The sequence below is a fragment of the Nematolebias whitei genome, chromosome 21, assembly GCF_014905685.2.
Source record: "Nematolebias whitei isolate Nwh7 chromosome 21, NemWhi1, whole genome shotgun sequence".
NCBI classification, from domain to species: domain Eukaryota; kingdom Metazoa; phylum Chordata; class Actinopteri; order Cyprinodontiformes; family Rivulidae; genus Nematolebias; species Nematolebias whitei.
In genome coordinates this window covers 15686834-15704006 of record NC_056518.1, presented here as the reverse complement: position 1 = coordinate 15704006, position 17173 = coordinate 15686834, and the positions used below count along the sequence as shown (strand labels likewise).

General features: G+C 40.8%; 1 protein-coding gene across 1 annotated transcript in view; it reads right to left on the bottom strand.

The window, feature by feature from the left end:
* Positions 1-242: 242 nt before the first annotated feature.
* The window catches only part of rnf144aa (ring finger protein 144aa), a 36643-nt gene continuing 19712 nt past the window's right edge, over positions 243-17173 (bottom strand). Inside the window, exons 2-8 of the mRNA XM_037694566.1 lie at positions 12688-12838; positions 11741-11845; positions 6646-6706; positions 5260-5476; positions 4175-4322; positions 3739-3828; positions 243-1646 (exon numbers count right to left, since the gene is read on the bottom strand). Of these exons, the coding sequence (XP_037550494.1) occupies positions 1515-1646; positions 3739-3828; positions 4175-4322; positions 5260-5476; positions 6646-6706; positions 11741-11845; positions 12688-12822 (888 nt within the window). The 5' untranslated portion in view covers positions 12823-12838 and the 3' untranslated portion in view covers positions 243-1514. The remainder of the gene's footprint in view (positions 1647-3738; positions 3829-4174; positions 4323-5259; positions 5477-6645; positions 6707-11740; positions 11846-12687; positions 12839-17173) is intronic.

Here is a 17173-nt window from a genome sequence, read left to right as displayed (position 1 = left end):
TTTTTTAACCAAATGATTCATTCAAACCCTAAAAAAAAGAGAATTCCTTTAAAGCCATATACTGTGTAAGCAAAACATTTTATATTTAGCTTTTGTTATAACACATGTACAACGATGCGAGTGTGGACAAACTTGCATAGATGAAGTGTTACAGCACAGAGCAGTGAACTGAAACACGTTCTTTTACATTTACCCTTTCAGATTCTCTGACGTCCCTACAGGGACGAGCTCGTTGCTGTCAGGAAATATAACCAACAAATCCTAAACTCTGACCACTAACATATGCAAGTTTGCAAGGGTTTGTTAAAAGTCTTGAAAAAAACAGAAGGTGGGCTTGAACTTTGGATCCGATGACTGAACAGATGCTTCTTTAAAAAAATGCATCCACAACACGATTAAAGAGCTTTTGTACACAGCAGCTATGAAGAGAGTGGCATATGGGTGACATCATAGAATCATCTGAAGGTAAAGGGCTTCACTTCCTGTCTGTGAGGCTTTACGAACGCCTAATGAACATGCTTTCCCCGGATTTACTAGAATTTGATGCTCACAGGGGGAGATGCCTCATTTAGGCTCTTCTGGATTTAAGGCTAAAAATTCCTATTTGGCTAAACCATCACCTTAGGTCTGAGTTAGAGGAGACATCATTTTTTAACGAAGCGTTAAAAAAAAGGCATTCAACTACGGCTGCACTCAAAAGGGGAGCGCCGCATTTATTTACAGTAACAGCTTGATCAATATCTGGAGGCGTTTGAAAGATTCATATGGGAATAAATGATGGTAAAGCCAAATAGTCATCGTATTCATAGTTGAGTGGCAATCCTCTTTCGTATAATACATCTTTAACACGCTCGCTGGAAAAAGACTGAAAGGTACAACACGTAGACACGACTCTTAGCACGGTTCTATTAAAAGCGTAAGATTATAAAACATTGACATCATCGAGAGGACGTGCTGTACAGGGAGTTGAGTGACAGCAGCCGCCCGAGCGGACGCCCAACATGCGCGGTGCAGCTCTCCTCTGCTACGCTGAATCTGTGGAGCTACATGTGTGTGTTGGGAGAGAAAAAGCTTTTTTTTTGTGTGTGCGAGTGTCTGTACAACAAACCAACAAAACAGAGCAATAAAAGTAAAAGTTCTTCCTCAGGTGGATCCTGACGAGAGAAAAGCATCTTCTAATGTTTCCCACCAAAATACGAGACAAAACCCTGACAGGGCGGCACAGACCGTCTGCACATCCCCAAAGCCATCGAAATCTTACAAACATGGACGCAATGTTCGCTTGGTCTCACTCTTGCTCACCTTTGACCTTGCGCCTCTCATTAGAGGAACATCTACTGTTTAATGGCCTCCTCACAGAGCGATGAATCCCAAAGCAGTCAGGGAGGGTGCAGCCCGAGCCCTAATGAAATGAAGCTTTCCCAAAAGCTGCTGGGAGAAGGAGAATGGAACGTGGTGAAACGGACAAAAGTAAGATCCTTGAAAGTGGCTCCACGTCAACTTTGATGCGATGTTTAGGTTGGCAGTGGGTCGTCATCGCCTTTGCTGCATTTGCACTTGCAGCAGAGGACTATGGGAGTGGCCAGGAGGAGGAAGGGGGAGGCAACGAGCAGGAGCAGGCCGAAGCCAGCAAAGATGCCCACGACCTGAGGGGACGCCACAAAAACAACAAATAAACAAGGACAAGATCAACGCCAAGTTTACTTCTGATTTGTTCCAAATACTTTAAAATAAACAAATAGCTACTAAACTCTCTACTAGGATATTTATTTTTGATTTACTTTATTTCTTGTTTAGTTTATTATGTTGTATCAAATTACTGCAGTAGCATAAATTGGCCAGCAGAGGGCAGGACTTGTAAGCCAAAGCGACTGATTTATTTATTTTCCATATTTATAAACCAATTTTTGACTGAGATATGAACGTTTTCATTTATTCTGACTGAAAATATTGAACACTATCATTTTCAGCCGCTATATGGCACTCAAGTAGCATGGCATGCTGTTGTATCCTGTAATAGTTAAAAGTGGCTATTAATGACACAGTCAGCTTGCCATACCCTGCCACCTTTGTTCTGCTCCCTCGAAACAACCGTCAAATCAGCTTCATTTGGCTGCACCATCCCGACAAAATGCAGCTAATTTGACCATTAAAGTGCATTTATTAAGTAAAAAGTTAAGTCTGGCAGCACGGCAGCTCAGTGGTTAGCACTGCTGCCTCACAGCAAGAAGGTCCTGGATTCAATCCTTGGTTGGACTTGGGATCTTTCTGTGTAGAGTTTGCATGTTCTTCTCGTGCTTGCGTGGGTTTTCTCAGTGTACTCTGGTTCCCTCCCACAGACCAAAAACATGCATGTTAGGCTGCCTTCAGGCCCAGGTCTCCCTTGCAAAAAGATCTGTGTCAATGGGATTTGCCTGGTTAAATAAAGGTTAATAAATAAAAGTTCAACTGAATTTTGCGGTATTGCACTTGATTGTTGAATTATTCGTTGTCATTTGGCTTTCTGTTTTACAATGATGAGGTTAAACCAGGATGACATATTAAAAGTTAAAATGAATTCAATCGGGGACTTGTAATTCAAGGTCAGATTGCTCCTGTTGACCTTGAGATATGGAGGTTTTTGGCAAATTGCAAAGTCACACATATTTGAACCAAAACTATGTAATTCTCAAATCAAAAGGCACAAAAGATTGTTGACAAGCCACTTGTGCTAAAGTTGTAAAATCAATAATAAACACCCTTGTTGCACATTTTAGACACTTTGGTGGCAAAAAAATGTAATTATTTTTTTTTTTGGACCCTCCTATAATGTGCAACTCATCAGATTTGCCACATGGGGTAGCCAGATGCCTGCAAATTCAAAGCTAACAAAAAGCTACATAACAGGTCACATGGGAGCGTGTCTTGGAACAGAACAATAATTTTCCTACTTTTTGGAGGACGAAATGGGAATATTCTGAATCACATGTTGAGTTTTATGTTTTTTAACAACAGACTGCTGTAATTTTTCTAAACAGATGGAAGACGACTGCATAAAGCACAGCTTGTTCCTGTTACCAGATCATGAAGGTTTTATGTTTAAATTATGACGCTCTCATAGAAGTTTTAACCCTTCCAGCTCATAAATAGTTAAAGGTGAGGTTCACTTTGTGCTTTTTGTCTTCATAAATGCATGACAGGGGACACTTTGATGTAAAACAGTAAAACTGGGGTGAAAAAAGAACAGGAAGCAGACGTACGGAGCTGAACTGTAGTCACATGACCCGGTCAGCCCCACTAGGCAACAGATGCCAATGTGTATGCTGAGGAAACAACCGTGGCGTGAATAGCAACTGAATAAAAGAGGTTAAAACAAATTCACAAGTAGAGAAAGTTAATGTCATACTTGACGCTTCATATGTGATCCATCATTTTATGCCAGATCCATTCCAGTGTTATTTATTTGCATTTCTTTCTTTCTTTTTTTTGTTGTTACGTAAACGCAAAAATAACCCTGGTTACGTAAACCTGTTTTAAACGGGAGAAAATAACAAAAACTAACCCTTTGCTGCAGCATGCTGCTCAAATTGGTCTTGGACTATTGTGCGGTCAGAATAACACGAGCCCATCATAATACAGGGGTATCGGGGCCAAAGGACAGAGAGAAGCACAACAAGGAAGCATGTTTGTTGCCACATGCAAGAAAAGGTGGGGCAGCTGCAGAGTCACGCACGCTCCAGGGAGGGTGGGTGTTCTCACCTGTGTTCTGTGCCAGATAACAGACGCCCTGGAGTGGCCCAGTTTGTTCCGACAGGGCCCTTTGTCGTAGTGGATCAGCAAAAAGTCATCCTGTCACAAACACACACACACAGATGAAGGCTGCCCATTAGCTACCTGAACAACGTGGGAGGCTCTTTAGATGAAACGGCTTTTTGAGTGACCTGGGTGGTCCAGACGTCCCTGGTAAGATTATATAACATCAGCCGAAGTTTTGCAACAAGTTATAACAAAATGCTCGTTATAGTTTCCATCAGCTTATAAGATTACCTTAAAGGAGAGTTTTATTGACAGGTTTTATTGTCAGCTATCTGTAGTCAGGCAATTTGTAAACACGGTGTTGCAAAGTCATTCGGTATTTTAGCGACAGAATAAATGTTTCACCAGGTATCAAGTCAACAAATATGATCCAACTCACGTCCAAGGACTCCAGACAGTACCAGCAGAAGGCGTGTTTGCAGTTCTTGCACATCATCTGTGCGCAGCCCTCGTCCCGCTCGATGTAAACTTTACACTTCGGACAGCGTTTGATTGGAGCGTCATCATCGTCATTCTTTAAAAAAGAGCTAAGAAGGCACAGGAACCGAGGTTATAACCTTAAAATGTAATAAAAATGTTTACTCTTCATAACCTCACTTTAGTCCAGCAAGTTAGTGCAGACCTAAAAAAGTTATTTAGTTGAATATGTACCATGAATAGGCCTGTCACAATAACAAATTTTGCTGGGCAATTAATTGTCTCAGAAATTATTGTGATAAACGATAATATTGTTTGAAATTTGACAATAATTAGTAATTATTGTCAAATTTAAGAATGTTGGTTAATTTTTTGTGTAGTACTTTTTTTGACCACTGGATGGCAGTATAAGACAATTTGAACTGAAGGATGGATAGTGAGGGAGCGAGCAGCGAGTCTTAAGAAAAATGAGAGGGAGGCTCCTTGACGTGACATGGTCTGTCTCTCGTTCCTGTTTTTTGGTTCTCAAAATGGTGGACGCTAAGTGTGGTTTAAGCTCTTTAGCATAGCATTTGTCACACAAAGATTTAAATAAAAAAAAAAATCAGTAAACAAGTTCTCCGCTTCTTCTTGCAGAGAAAAACAACTTTTTTAGACGAAGGAACGGGTTTCAATCGTGAATTTTGGAGCTTCGACTAGATGGAGGCTTTTTCCCCGAGCTTGGCCTGTTAGCTTAGCTTGTAGCTTAGCTGCTTTTAATGATCCAAAAATGTGATTTTGGATTAAAACAGATTTTAAAGAGAAAGGAAGAGGTCAGTGAAGAGTACCGGAGTTGAGCCTTTTGTCATCCAGTGTCCAGTAGAAAGAGTGAGACGAAGAACTGATAAAGCCACTAAATGAAAATCAGGTTGATAATTTTAATTTATAAACGATTAATTGATTTACTGTTTATCGTAACAGACCTAACCATGAAGCTCCAAGAACCTAAAAAAGTACAATTGGAAGAACAGTACAAATACTTTACTAGATATAAATTTGAAGCAGTACCTGTTTTCTCCTGGTAGGAAGGAGGTGATGGGCAGGTTGCTCTCCTGGCAGGCCTGACCCGGGTGCCAGTTGGCCTTACAGGCTGAACAGAACTCCAGGGCACAAACAGCACATTGGACCAACTGGGGCAAAGCTGGAGAGTCAGATTCTTTAAGCTGGCACACGGCCTGGCAGGTCGAGGAGGGGCACCAAGTCCGACACGGGTCCAACAGCACCTCTGATGGAACAAATGCCACGAGTGCAGCCATATGAAAGAGAAAACAAACGGACACAGAATCCGACATAAACGTTATCTTCCAAATCTTTGTAAAAGATCAAAACTGTATCTTCTGTTGTAAATATTCATCAGTGTTCTGCTGATTCTCCAAAACTTTTGCATCACTTTTCAAAGATGCAATAATTTTTGACGAATTTTACTTCTTTGTAAGAATCTCTGCCTTGGTTTTTTTTGCACTTGTGCACAATAATTCACGCCTGCATGTGAGATGTGTTTGTTTTATTTACAGCTTATCCCTGTGTTAATAAAGAACCTGTCGGGTGACGGCCATCCAAAAGTGATTGCACAGCTTGATTCCTGGCATCTTCTCAAAATTATAAATTACAGAGCCCATGTTCACAATGTGAAGCAAAATGACACAGTGATATTATGCTAACAGCACAAATATTTAAAGTTAATATTAATTGCAAATAATAAAACATACAGACATCAAATGTAGGAGGGCTTAAAAGGCCAACAAGATCAGACATTTTTAGGGATGCACGATATTATAGGCATGGTATCGGCCGATATTATCGATAAAGTTAAATATCGGACATTGGCTATTCCATCAAAATAACTCACCGATATAAAAGGTGCTGTTTATTTTATATATAGTATATAGTTATAAAGTGTAATATCATTTTAAGCCCCTTTTTGGCATCTGCATTTGGTACCAGGCCAAATGTAGTATTTTAATTCCACAGCAGAGGAAGTTATGATTAGTTCTAGGAAAAAAATATATCGTTATTGATATCAGTTATCGGCCAAATAAGTTTTAACATATCGGCATATCGGATATCAGCCCAACATCCAATATCATGCATCCCTAGACATTTTGATCAACTTTTGGCTGCAAATTTACCTGCAGTAATGATTTTGGAGAAAATAAATCTAGTATAAGTTTTCCTTAGAACCCCTACAAAGGCTCTCAACAGGTGAGGCTCTCCAGAAAGAGCATCCTTTCAGACACACGTGCGACACACACCTGTCGTCATCCTTCTGTGTGTCGCTGTAAAGACGCAGCATCTCTCGAGGAAAGTCCACGTGTGTACAGTCAGAGCCCACAAATCACCCACTTAAAACCTGGCGCTATCACCGACGCACTCCAGCTGCTTTTACTGACTCACCCCTCTCAAACTGAAGCTTCTTGTACCTCTGCATCATCTCCGTAGCCACCATGCACTCAATCTGTAGAGAGGGAGGAGACAAAATGACATGAAATCTGTCTGCAAGAAGCAATTTCACAATCATTGGAATTATTCTGAACAAAATCTAATTTCTACATGATCCAGTCTTGCCACTTCTTTGCCTGTAAGGACTTAATTCTCATTTTCACAGAGAAATTCAACCACTGCGATGTGCACATACAGGCTCCCTTTAGGGGTTTAGTGTAATCATCGAACGATCAATGAAACGAACAATCAGGATTGCAAACGAGAATAACAACAAGGTGAAGTTACTGCTGACGGAACAGAAAGATATGAGACTGGGAGACTGGCAAGGGTGGTTAAGGTTTCACTGAGACTCAGTGATACTAATTGATTCTAAATGTCTTGCTGCAGTGAGCAGAACCAAGATAAGACAGCACTAAAGAATGAACCCATCAGGACAAACTGAAAGAGGAACAGGAGCTATTTCCAGAAGTTTAGATAAAACATAACAGGATACAGAGAGTTCTACACGGGTACATCTTTGTGTCAGAGGAAAAAGAAACGAAAAGCAACCTGAAATAAGATGGGCACAATATAGTATGAACTAAAGCCCGGCCAATATATCAGTAGGGCCGATATTTTAGGTCGCTATTTTAGGCTGATATTTAAACCAGCCACTAGGGAGCACAAGCCAGTGTATCGCCTGTGCCAGTCCCAAGCCCGGGTAAATGGTGAGGGTTGTGTCAGGAATGGCATTCATTGTAAAACATTTTTGCCAAAACTATAATGCGAGTTCATCAAAGCAAAACCATACCGGATCGGAAGAGGCCCGGGTTAACAACGACCGCCACCGGTGCTGTTGACAAAAAGGGTGCCGGCAGTAATTGTGCTACTGTTAGTCGAAGACCACGAGGAGGGAAACATGTCAGGAGACAGAGGGAGAAGAGGAATGTGAAGAATGTAGGACTGAGGGTTGCAACTCTAAATGTGGTGACAATGACATGCAAAGGTTGAGAGCTGACTGACATGATGCAGAGAAGGAAGGTAGATGTTTTATGTGTCCAAGAGACCAAGTGAAAGGGCAGCAAGGCTCACAGCATTGGAGCAGGGTTCAAACTGTTTAACCATGGTGTGGATAGAAAGAGAAATAGAGTAGGGGTGGTCCTGAAGGAGGAGTTGGCAAATAATGTAGTAGAGGTGACGAGAGTGTCAGATAGGGTGATGTGCCTTAAGGTAGAAGAGGAAGGTCTGATGCTAAACATAGTTGGTGGTTATGCTCCACAGGTTGGATGTGATAAGGAGGAGAAGGATGCATTTTGAAAATATCTGGATGAAGTGATAGAGAGTATTCCCAGGGAGGAGAGAGTGGTGATCGGAGCAGACCTGAATGGACATGTTAGTGAAGGAAACAGAGGGGATGAGGAAGTGATGGGCAGGTTTGGTGTCAAGGAAAGAAACCAGGAAGGACAGAGGGTGGTGGACTTTGCCAAGAGAATGGAAATGGCTATAGTCAATACCTATTTCCAAAAGAGGGAGGAACATAGAGTGACCTATAAGAGAGGAGGAAGGAGTATGCAGGTCAACTACATTCTGTGTAGAAGAGGAAACCTGAGGGAGATTGGAGACTGTAAGGTTGTGGCAGGGGAGAGCGTGGCCGGACAGCATCGGATGGTTGTGTGTAGAAAGACTGTTGCTGTGAAGAAGAGAAAAAGAGTAAAATCAGAGAAGAAGACCAAATGGTGGAAGAAGAAGAAGGAAGAATGTTGTGAGAAATTCAGAGAAGAGCTGTTAAAGGCTCTGGGTGGTAAGAAAGTGCTTCCAAATTACTGGGCTACTACAGCAACAGTAATAAGAGAGACAGGTAGGAAGGTACTTGGTGTGTCATCTGGACAGAGAATGGATGATAAGGAAACCTGGTGGTGGAATAGTGAAGTGTAGGACGTTGTTCAAAGAAAGAGATTAGCCAAGAAGAAATATGACAGTGAGAAGACTAAAGAGAGGAGACAGGAATATAAGGAGATGGGACGTAGAACAAAAAGGGAAGTAGCTAAGGCAAAGCAGAGGGCGTATGATGAGTTGTATGGGAGACTGGACACTAAAGAGGGCGAGAAGGACTTGCACCGATTGGCAAGACAGAGGGATCAGGCTGGAAAGGATGTGCAACAGATTAGGCTTATTAAAGATAGGAATGGTAATGTTCTAACAAGTGAGGAGAGTGTGACGGGAAGATAGAAGGAGTACTTTGAGGAGCTAATGAATGAAGAGAATGAAAGAGAAAGAAGAGTAGAGGTCATAGAAACTGTGGACCAAGAAGTGGGAAAGAATAGTGAGGGTGAAGTCTTGAAAGCTCTGAAAAGAATGAAGAAGGGGATGGCAGTAGGACCTGATGACATACCAGTGGAGGTTTGGAAATGGCTTGGAGAGATGGCAGTGAGGTTTTTGACTCAAATATTCAATGTCATATTTGAGGGTGAGAAAATGACTCAGGAATGGAGAAGAAGTGTGCTGGTGCCCATTTTTAAGAACAAGGGTGATATACAGAATTGTAGCAACTACAGGGGAATTAAGTTGATGAGCCACACGATGAAGATCTGGGCGAGAGTTGTGGAAGCAAGACTTAGACAAGAGGTGACTATCTGTGAGCAGCAGTATGGTTTCATGCCAAGAAAGAGCACCACAGATGCCATTTTTGCTTTGAGAATGCTAATGGAGAAGTACAGAGAGGGTCAGAAAGAACTCCATTGTGTCTTTGTGGATTTAGAAAAAGCATATGACAGAGTGCCAAGAAAGGAGGTGTGGTATTGCATGAGGAAATCTGGAGTAGCAGAAAAGTATGTTAGACTGGTACAGAACATGTATGAGGACAGCAGGACAGTGGTGAGATGTGCTGTAGGAGTGACAGATAGCTTCAAGGTGGAGGTGGGATTGCATCAAGGATCGGCTCGGAGCCCCTTCTTGTTTGCTCTGGTGATGGACCGACTAAAAGATGAGGTCAAGCAAGAATCCCCATGGACGATGATGTTTGCAGATGACATTGTGATTTGTGGTGAGAACAGGGAACAGGTGGAAGAGAACTTGGAGAGGTGGAGGTATGCACTTGAAAGAAGAGGAATGAAAGTCAGCTGTAGTAAGACATAGTACATGTGTGTGAATGAGAGGGAGGCTGGTGGAACAGTGAGGCTACAAGGAGCAGATGTCACAAAGGTGCAGGACTTCAAACACTAGGGGTCCACTGTCCAGGAAAATGGGGAATGTGGTAAAGAAGTGAAAAAGAGAGTCCAAGCAGGATTGAGTGGATGGAGAAAAGTTTCAGGAGTGATTTGTGACAAAAAGGTGTCAGCAAAGGTCAAAGGAAAAGTTTACAAGACAGTGGTAAGACCAGCTATATTGTATGGTCTGGAGAAAATGGCATTGACAAAAAGACAGGAGAAAGAACTGGAAGTGGCAGAAATGAAGATGCTAAGGTTCTCCTTAGGAGTGACAAGGCTGAATAAGATTAGGAATGAGATCATCAGAGGTACAGCACAGGTTGAACAACTGGAAGATAAAGTTAGGGAGGCCAGACTGGGATGGTTTGGACATGTCAAGAGGAGAGACCGTGGGTATATTGGTAAAAGGATGTTACAAATGCAGCTGCCAGGAAAAAGACAAAGAGGAAGGCCAAAGAAGAGATATATGGATGCAGTTAGAGAGGACATGAAGGTAGTTGGAGTGAGGACAGAGGATGCAGAGGACAGAGTGAGGTGGAGGAGGATGACTAGCTGTGGCGACCCCTGAAGAGGGAAAACCCAAACGAAGAAGAAGAAGAAGATTTTAGGCCGATATTTGAGGCCGATATTTGAGGCCGATATTTGAGGCCGATATTTGAGGCCGATATTTGAGGCCTATATTTGAGGCCGATATTTGAGGCCGATATTTGAGGTCGATATTTGAGGCCGATATTTGAGGCCGATATTTGAGGCCGATATTTGAGGCCGATATTTGAGGCCGATATTTGAGGCCGTTATTTGAGGCTGATATTTGAGGCCGATATTTGAGGCCAATATAGGCGTTTGGGGACATATTGGTATTGGTGATAACTGTCCCATAATGTACTGATATAAACAGTGGGAACAAGCCATGTCCTTACTTGAAAAAGGCATAATGATACAATGTATTCATCAGAGGGCGCATGCGGACTACTTTCAAGTTATGGCCGTACACTTTAACTTTCAGCACAGCCAAAGCAGCGAAAAATACTGTGTAGTGTATTTTGCTGAACAGAGCCTGGTAAGTTTATTGTAACTGGTTTGTAAAATAAAAAAAATAAAAAATCAACAAAAATAAATTCTCTTCAATCCTCCAACTTGCTTGCCATTAGCTACGTGCCTCTTAAGTTAGCAAACTAACGTTTAGATAACCTAGCATAGTCTATTGTATAGTAAAATTTTTTCCAGAAAAATAAATCTAACGTAGAGGTAAAATATATCAGTGTTAGTAAATGTATCTTTGTCATCCTCAATGAGATGCATTGTTTGTCTGAAATGTTTACTTCTCTGAAAAGGGGGAAAAAAAAAAAAAAACACAGCAGCGGTCAATACTAATTAGATCTTCACCATACATGGCTGAATGTTTAAACAGTGAACAGGGAAGGGTGTTTATTTGTTTAATTTATATTTTTGTAACACATCTGATAACTTTATGGTGACTAGTGGAGGATAGAAAATGTGAACGCACATTAGGAAGACTGCTTCAAGACCAATTGGTAAAACGGGTTTAAAAGTAGCTGTTTCTTAGTTTCTTGGGGGTGGACAATGCTCACAAAATGTCAACCATTATATTGGTTATTGGCATTAGCATTCCCCACCCAATATAGGCATCGTGATAGCCAAAATTTCCATATCAGTCAAGAGCAACTGCTCAAAACTGGGCATTGACTTAAAAAAGAAGCAGTTCTTTGTAATGCCTGTTCACAAATGTGTGAGGATAACAAAGTAGGTTTTGTGAATAAAATCTGCTCCAGTGCGAATAGAAGTATCAACATATGTCACGAGGACCAGCAAAGCAGAAAGCCGACTTATTTTAACTATACCTCATTTTCCAGTAAGTGTCCTCTTTTGGGACAGGCAGAGTCGGGACAGCTAATAGCAATTTCAAGGCCTTCTTTAATCAGGAGCTCCACGTACTGCTTCAGGCACTGAAAAGACAAAAAAAGTCAATTTGATGCAAAACAGAACAAATAATAAATGAAACATAGATACAAAATATGAATAATTATGGCTCTGGCTGTCTGCACCATTTTTTTTTCAATCTATAACTGTTAAACTGAATAGAAAAGACCTGCATTAAAAATAAAACAATTAAAAATAATCAGAAGATGGAAAACTGTATGGTTAATTTCACAAAGCTTAAACAAACTTGCACATCAGTTGCTTCATGTCCATGCCATTCATTTTGCAAAACTATTTTTATTGTGGAAATAAAACGTGTAAATTAAGCAGCTCATTTAAAGTAGCTCAAACTTCTTGTGTTTCTAATGCAGCTGCATTTGTTCTCTGAACTCTGGTTAACTTCTGTCACCACCCAGTCTGCGTTTGAGGAAGTCGCAGCTATGTTTGGAGCCCAATTCAGAGATTTTATTTCTTATCATGACTCAACATATCAGTATTAAAAGGAAAACTGCCTTTACTTTACTTTTTTCCCTGTCTCACATGTTTCTCATAAATTCAACGCTTATTTCTGCCACAATGCAAATTGTTTTCTCATGAATTCTGACTTATTTTCTTCTCAGATTCTGAGATTAAAGTCAGAATTCAGGAAAAAAATGAAATTATTTGCACCAAGGCCCTAACATGGTGAAACTTCTTTATGACTTTTTGGTATTACAAACACACAGTTTCATTTGTACACTTTCTATGCTGCATTTAAACCCATAATGTTTTGTTTTTAATCCTTTGTGAGTTTGTTTTGTGGAAAGCATAAATGTTCGCATTTTGTTGAAACGTGCAACAAGCCTGCTGGAGATCAGTGGAAACTCACCAGTGTACAGAAGACACATTGGCACTGTGTGATGGTGGTCATCTGCTCCAGAGGGAACTCTCCAAGGCACAGTTTACAGGAAACCAGGGGGTCCACGGCCAACTCCCATGTGGGACGGTACCGTGCCGTGGTCATCTTTACCACCACAGAGCTGAGAGGTGCAAGAGAAAAAACTAGTTAATGAAAGTGGGATTTCTTAAAAGCAACAAATACGTTTGGCAACTTTTCACATCGACATTTTAAACAATGATTTTGTGTGATCTGAATATGTGTTAGGACTGTCAACTATTACCACAAATTACCAATTTTAAGCACAATTTATGTAAATCTGACAAAGTTACAGTAACTTTTAAGTTAAATCTGATTAGCTGTGGCAACCATCTTTAATTAGATTGAGCCCAAAAGGTAATCCGTTGCAGATGTACATTAAATCATTAGATGAGAATTAAATTAATTACAATTTATCCAGTGGCACATACAATATGTTGCTAACAGACAATGTTGACTCAAACAGATATTACCAGATTTTTAAACAGAATAGTTCATGCAATCTGTTAGTGCTCTGAGTATATGCTGGGGATGACTCTCATCTACTGTCACACCAGATTTTAGCTCCGTATCTCGAAAACAGACTTCGTTATAGCCATTTTTTAGTTCTCATGTTGATTAAATGTGGCGACCACCTTAAACTGTGTTGATTTCACAAGTTAATCAGTTTTAGGTGTGCATTTAATGATTACTTCCTGAGTTTTGTTCAAATCTGTTCAAGAGTTTTTGAGATATTTTGCTAACAGACAAACAGGCACATGCAGGCAATTACATAATTGCCCACTTTTTTACAGCGGCAGGCCATAATTAAAGTATATGGATCTAGAAGAACATGAATATCAATGACAAAAAGCCTATATATCTTTAGTTTAGTTGCATAATACACTCTACATAATAGAGTCAATGACTCTCATTGAATCAGCCTGACTCTATGAGCACACGAGTGAAAATGCACTGAGAGTGTTGTCTGGTAAAAATCTAAACACGCTCACAAAAAAAAACTTCTGTTTGCAAACGGACACCAGCTTTACAGCATACACGGTCAATTTCAGCTGTGTTTAGATTCAGCCTCACACTTTAGGGCACCGACGAACACATAACACGAAAGCGCCTGACATCCTGCGGTCATCCACATCATCCACCTCCTGTGAAATTTTCCCTCTGACTTAAACAACATGACCCCCCCTCCTCAACTGTGCGTCTATGTCTCTATTGTGAGAGGCAGAAGGGGTTATTTTAGGCCGTCTCGTCTCACTCTCTGCAGCTGAGAGCAAAGAGCACCCGCTCGACTGTTTACAGGAAGTGGCTCTGCGCGCACCGCGTCAGCACCGTCAAGCTCTCCTCCTGCTGCTTAGCAACCAGCAGAAGGAGGATTTTAAAGATGAAGGGTGCATGGATGGGGGAAGGGGAGAGGAAAGCAGAAAAGGAGAGCATCTTGTCAATGGTCACAGTCTGTCTCAGCTGTGGACGGCCTGCTGGCAGGAGGACAATGGACGAGAGGAAGGGTGGGGGTTCAAGAGTTCATAGAAAAGCTCCATGGGCTCATGCCATCTCCATGTCCTGCCCAGCAGCACAGTGGGGGAGCACCATAATGCGGGCGCTAAACTTATAAACAAAAACTTACATGGCAGTTCGTATATATACATATATACTGTATATATACACACACACAACCTGGAATATAAAAATAGTTTGATTGTTATGTAAAATATAATTTAAAAAGCACAAATGATTTGCAAAACATACAGTATAAATCCATATTATATTCACAACGAACCGTAAAAAAAATATCAACTGTCTAAACTGACAAATTATGTTTGTTTGTTTTAATTAAGAAAAACAGTAATCTTGACATTTTCAGTAGTAATATATACCGGTATACATCTAAAACTGCTTTGAAGGCATGCTGTTGTAATGAACGCAGAATGAGAGTTGGTGTTGTCCTGCAGAAACGGGTAAAGGCTTCCACGAAGAAGACGGTCTGTATTGGCAACAAATGTTCTTCATCCTGTGTAGACCTTTCTGCATTGATGGTGCTTTTTTAGTGTATAATTTGACAACGCCACAGGCACTAATGCACCCCCATAACATGAGAGAGGCAGGCTTTTGTGCTTTGATAACAGGTCCCTCTCATCTTTGGCATGGAGAATGAAGCATTAATGGTTTCCAATAAGAATTTCAAATGTCAGTTTGTCTGATCACAGAACAAACTTTGCCTCGGTCCATTTATGAGCCTTGGCCCAGAGAAGACGATGGCGTTTCTGGATGGTGCTCACAAATGACTTGTTTTTTGCATGACAAAGCTTTAATCTGCATTTGTGGATGGCATAGCAAACCGTGTTTACAGACAATGACTTGTTTATGTGTTCCTTAGCGCATGCAGCGATGCCATAAAAGAAAGATCTGTTTTTAATGCAGTAACATCTGAGGGCCCAAAGACCACAGGCATCCACGTGTGACGGTCAAACGTGTCTTTTGCAAACAGAAAATTTGAACACATTTATTTTTCATGATTCCTGAATTGTTTTGACAATATTATGAATTGTAAATGATTGAATATTCAAAGTCAGCCCTTCTCTTTTCATTTTTTGGCTCAGTGGTTAGCACTGTTGCCTCACAGCAAGAAGGTCCTGGGTTCAATCCCCAGTTAGACCTGGGGTCTTTCTGTGTGGAGTTTGCATGTTCTCTCCGTGCATGCGTGGGTTTTCTCCGGGTACTCCGGTTTCCTCCCACAGACCAAAAACATGCATGTTAGGCTAATTGGTAACTCTAAATTGTCCCTAGGTGTGAGTGGGAGAGTGGATGGTTGTTTGTCTCGTTTGTCTCTATGTGTCCCTGTGATGGACTTGCGACCCGTCCAGGGTGTACCCCGCCCCTCGCACAGTGATTGCTGGACATGGGCACCAGCGACCCCCGTGACCCAAAATGGAATAAGCGGGTAAAGAAAATGGATGGATGGATGGATGGATGGATGGATAAAATATGTATTTGTTATTGCATTACAGTGACAGTTTGTCAGTACAAATGAACAAAGTTCATTGTCAGGAATTGTTATCGAATAATTATGGTGTCCTAAAATAAAAGTCAGCACTTGCTAAAGAACTGATAAGATGATCGACAGTTCCACCTCTCCAACAAGACTCGACCTTGAAATATATTCACTGAACTGCAGCTGCATTTAACAAAGCAGCTGCTAAACACTTTGATTAAAAGCCTATAGGGACATGATTCAACACTTCTGTATCTCTAAACGGTACAGCAGATGGCTGTTCCAGGAGAAACTGAAATTAGTCCATGTTTCTCCTTCTTTATACACAGGGATTTAAACTATGCAGAGCCAGACGCTGGCTCTCACAGTGCTTTCACACTTGAATCTATTTCTCTTCTTGCAGGCTTTCCATCAGCTTTACAAATATAGCAACAGACTGGATCGATGGGAACAAATGAAATGGTTTCATACAGATGGTCTGAGAGACAGAGAGTATGTGCTCAAGTGAAATAGGTGGATTTTTTTTATGCATTATTAATTAGATGGTCCATTATGTTGGAGAAAAACACACGCGTAAACCCCCACCCCATAATGTGCTTAAGTAATGAGGCCATGCATGAGCTTTCTGTCATCTTATTGCAAACACAGCCTCTCAAAGTGTCATATGTCTGAACAGTTCAGGCAAAAGAGAATTAGAAAGAAAAATATATCAATAATGTAGGAGTCAGAGGTCCAACATCCATCTTAAGTGATGGTCACTATGTGTCACTCATCATTCTGAAATGACTGCACTTAAATAATAACTGACTGCAGCATGGTTCATGCACTAATGACTCCACAGCCAGGAGAGAAACACACAAGACATGCATTAACAAACCACTGCATAATGAGTGAAAATGGTACACTGCAAGAATAAAGTAAATGGAGCTTCTTCCTTCAGCAGAATCCATATAATAACAGCCATATGTTTTTTAATGCAGTGACTTCTGAGGGACAAAAGACCCCAGGCATCCAAGTGTGACTTTCAAACATCTCTTTTGCAAACAGAAAGTATGCACACATTTATTTTTCAATTAATGCAGTAACAGCTGCATATAATATCCATAAAATCTATCCATATTCTCTGAAAATTATCAGAAACGTGGTATTCTATGTAACATATAAGAGATGTTTGGGTCAATTGTTGACACACTGGAAAATAATTGTTTGCTTTTTGGAACTCCCATGCAGAAGTCTCCTGGAAAACTTATAATGGGATGTGACACTGCTTTTACAGTCCTGTTTATTTACTACTGGGCATGTCACGATAACCAATTTTGCTGGGCGATTAATTGTCTCAAAAATTATTACAATAATATTGTTTGAAATTTAACAATAATTAGTAATTCAAAAAGCGTTCAATACAAAAACAACTGGACTTTATTTGTAACAGAAGACGTTTCGCTCCTC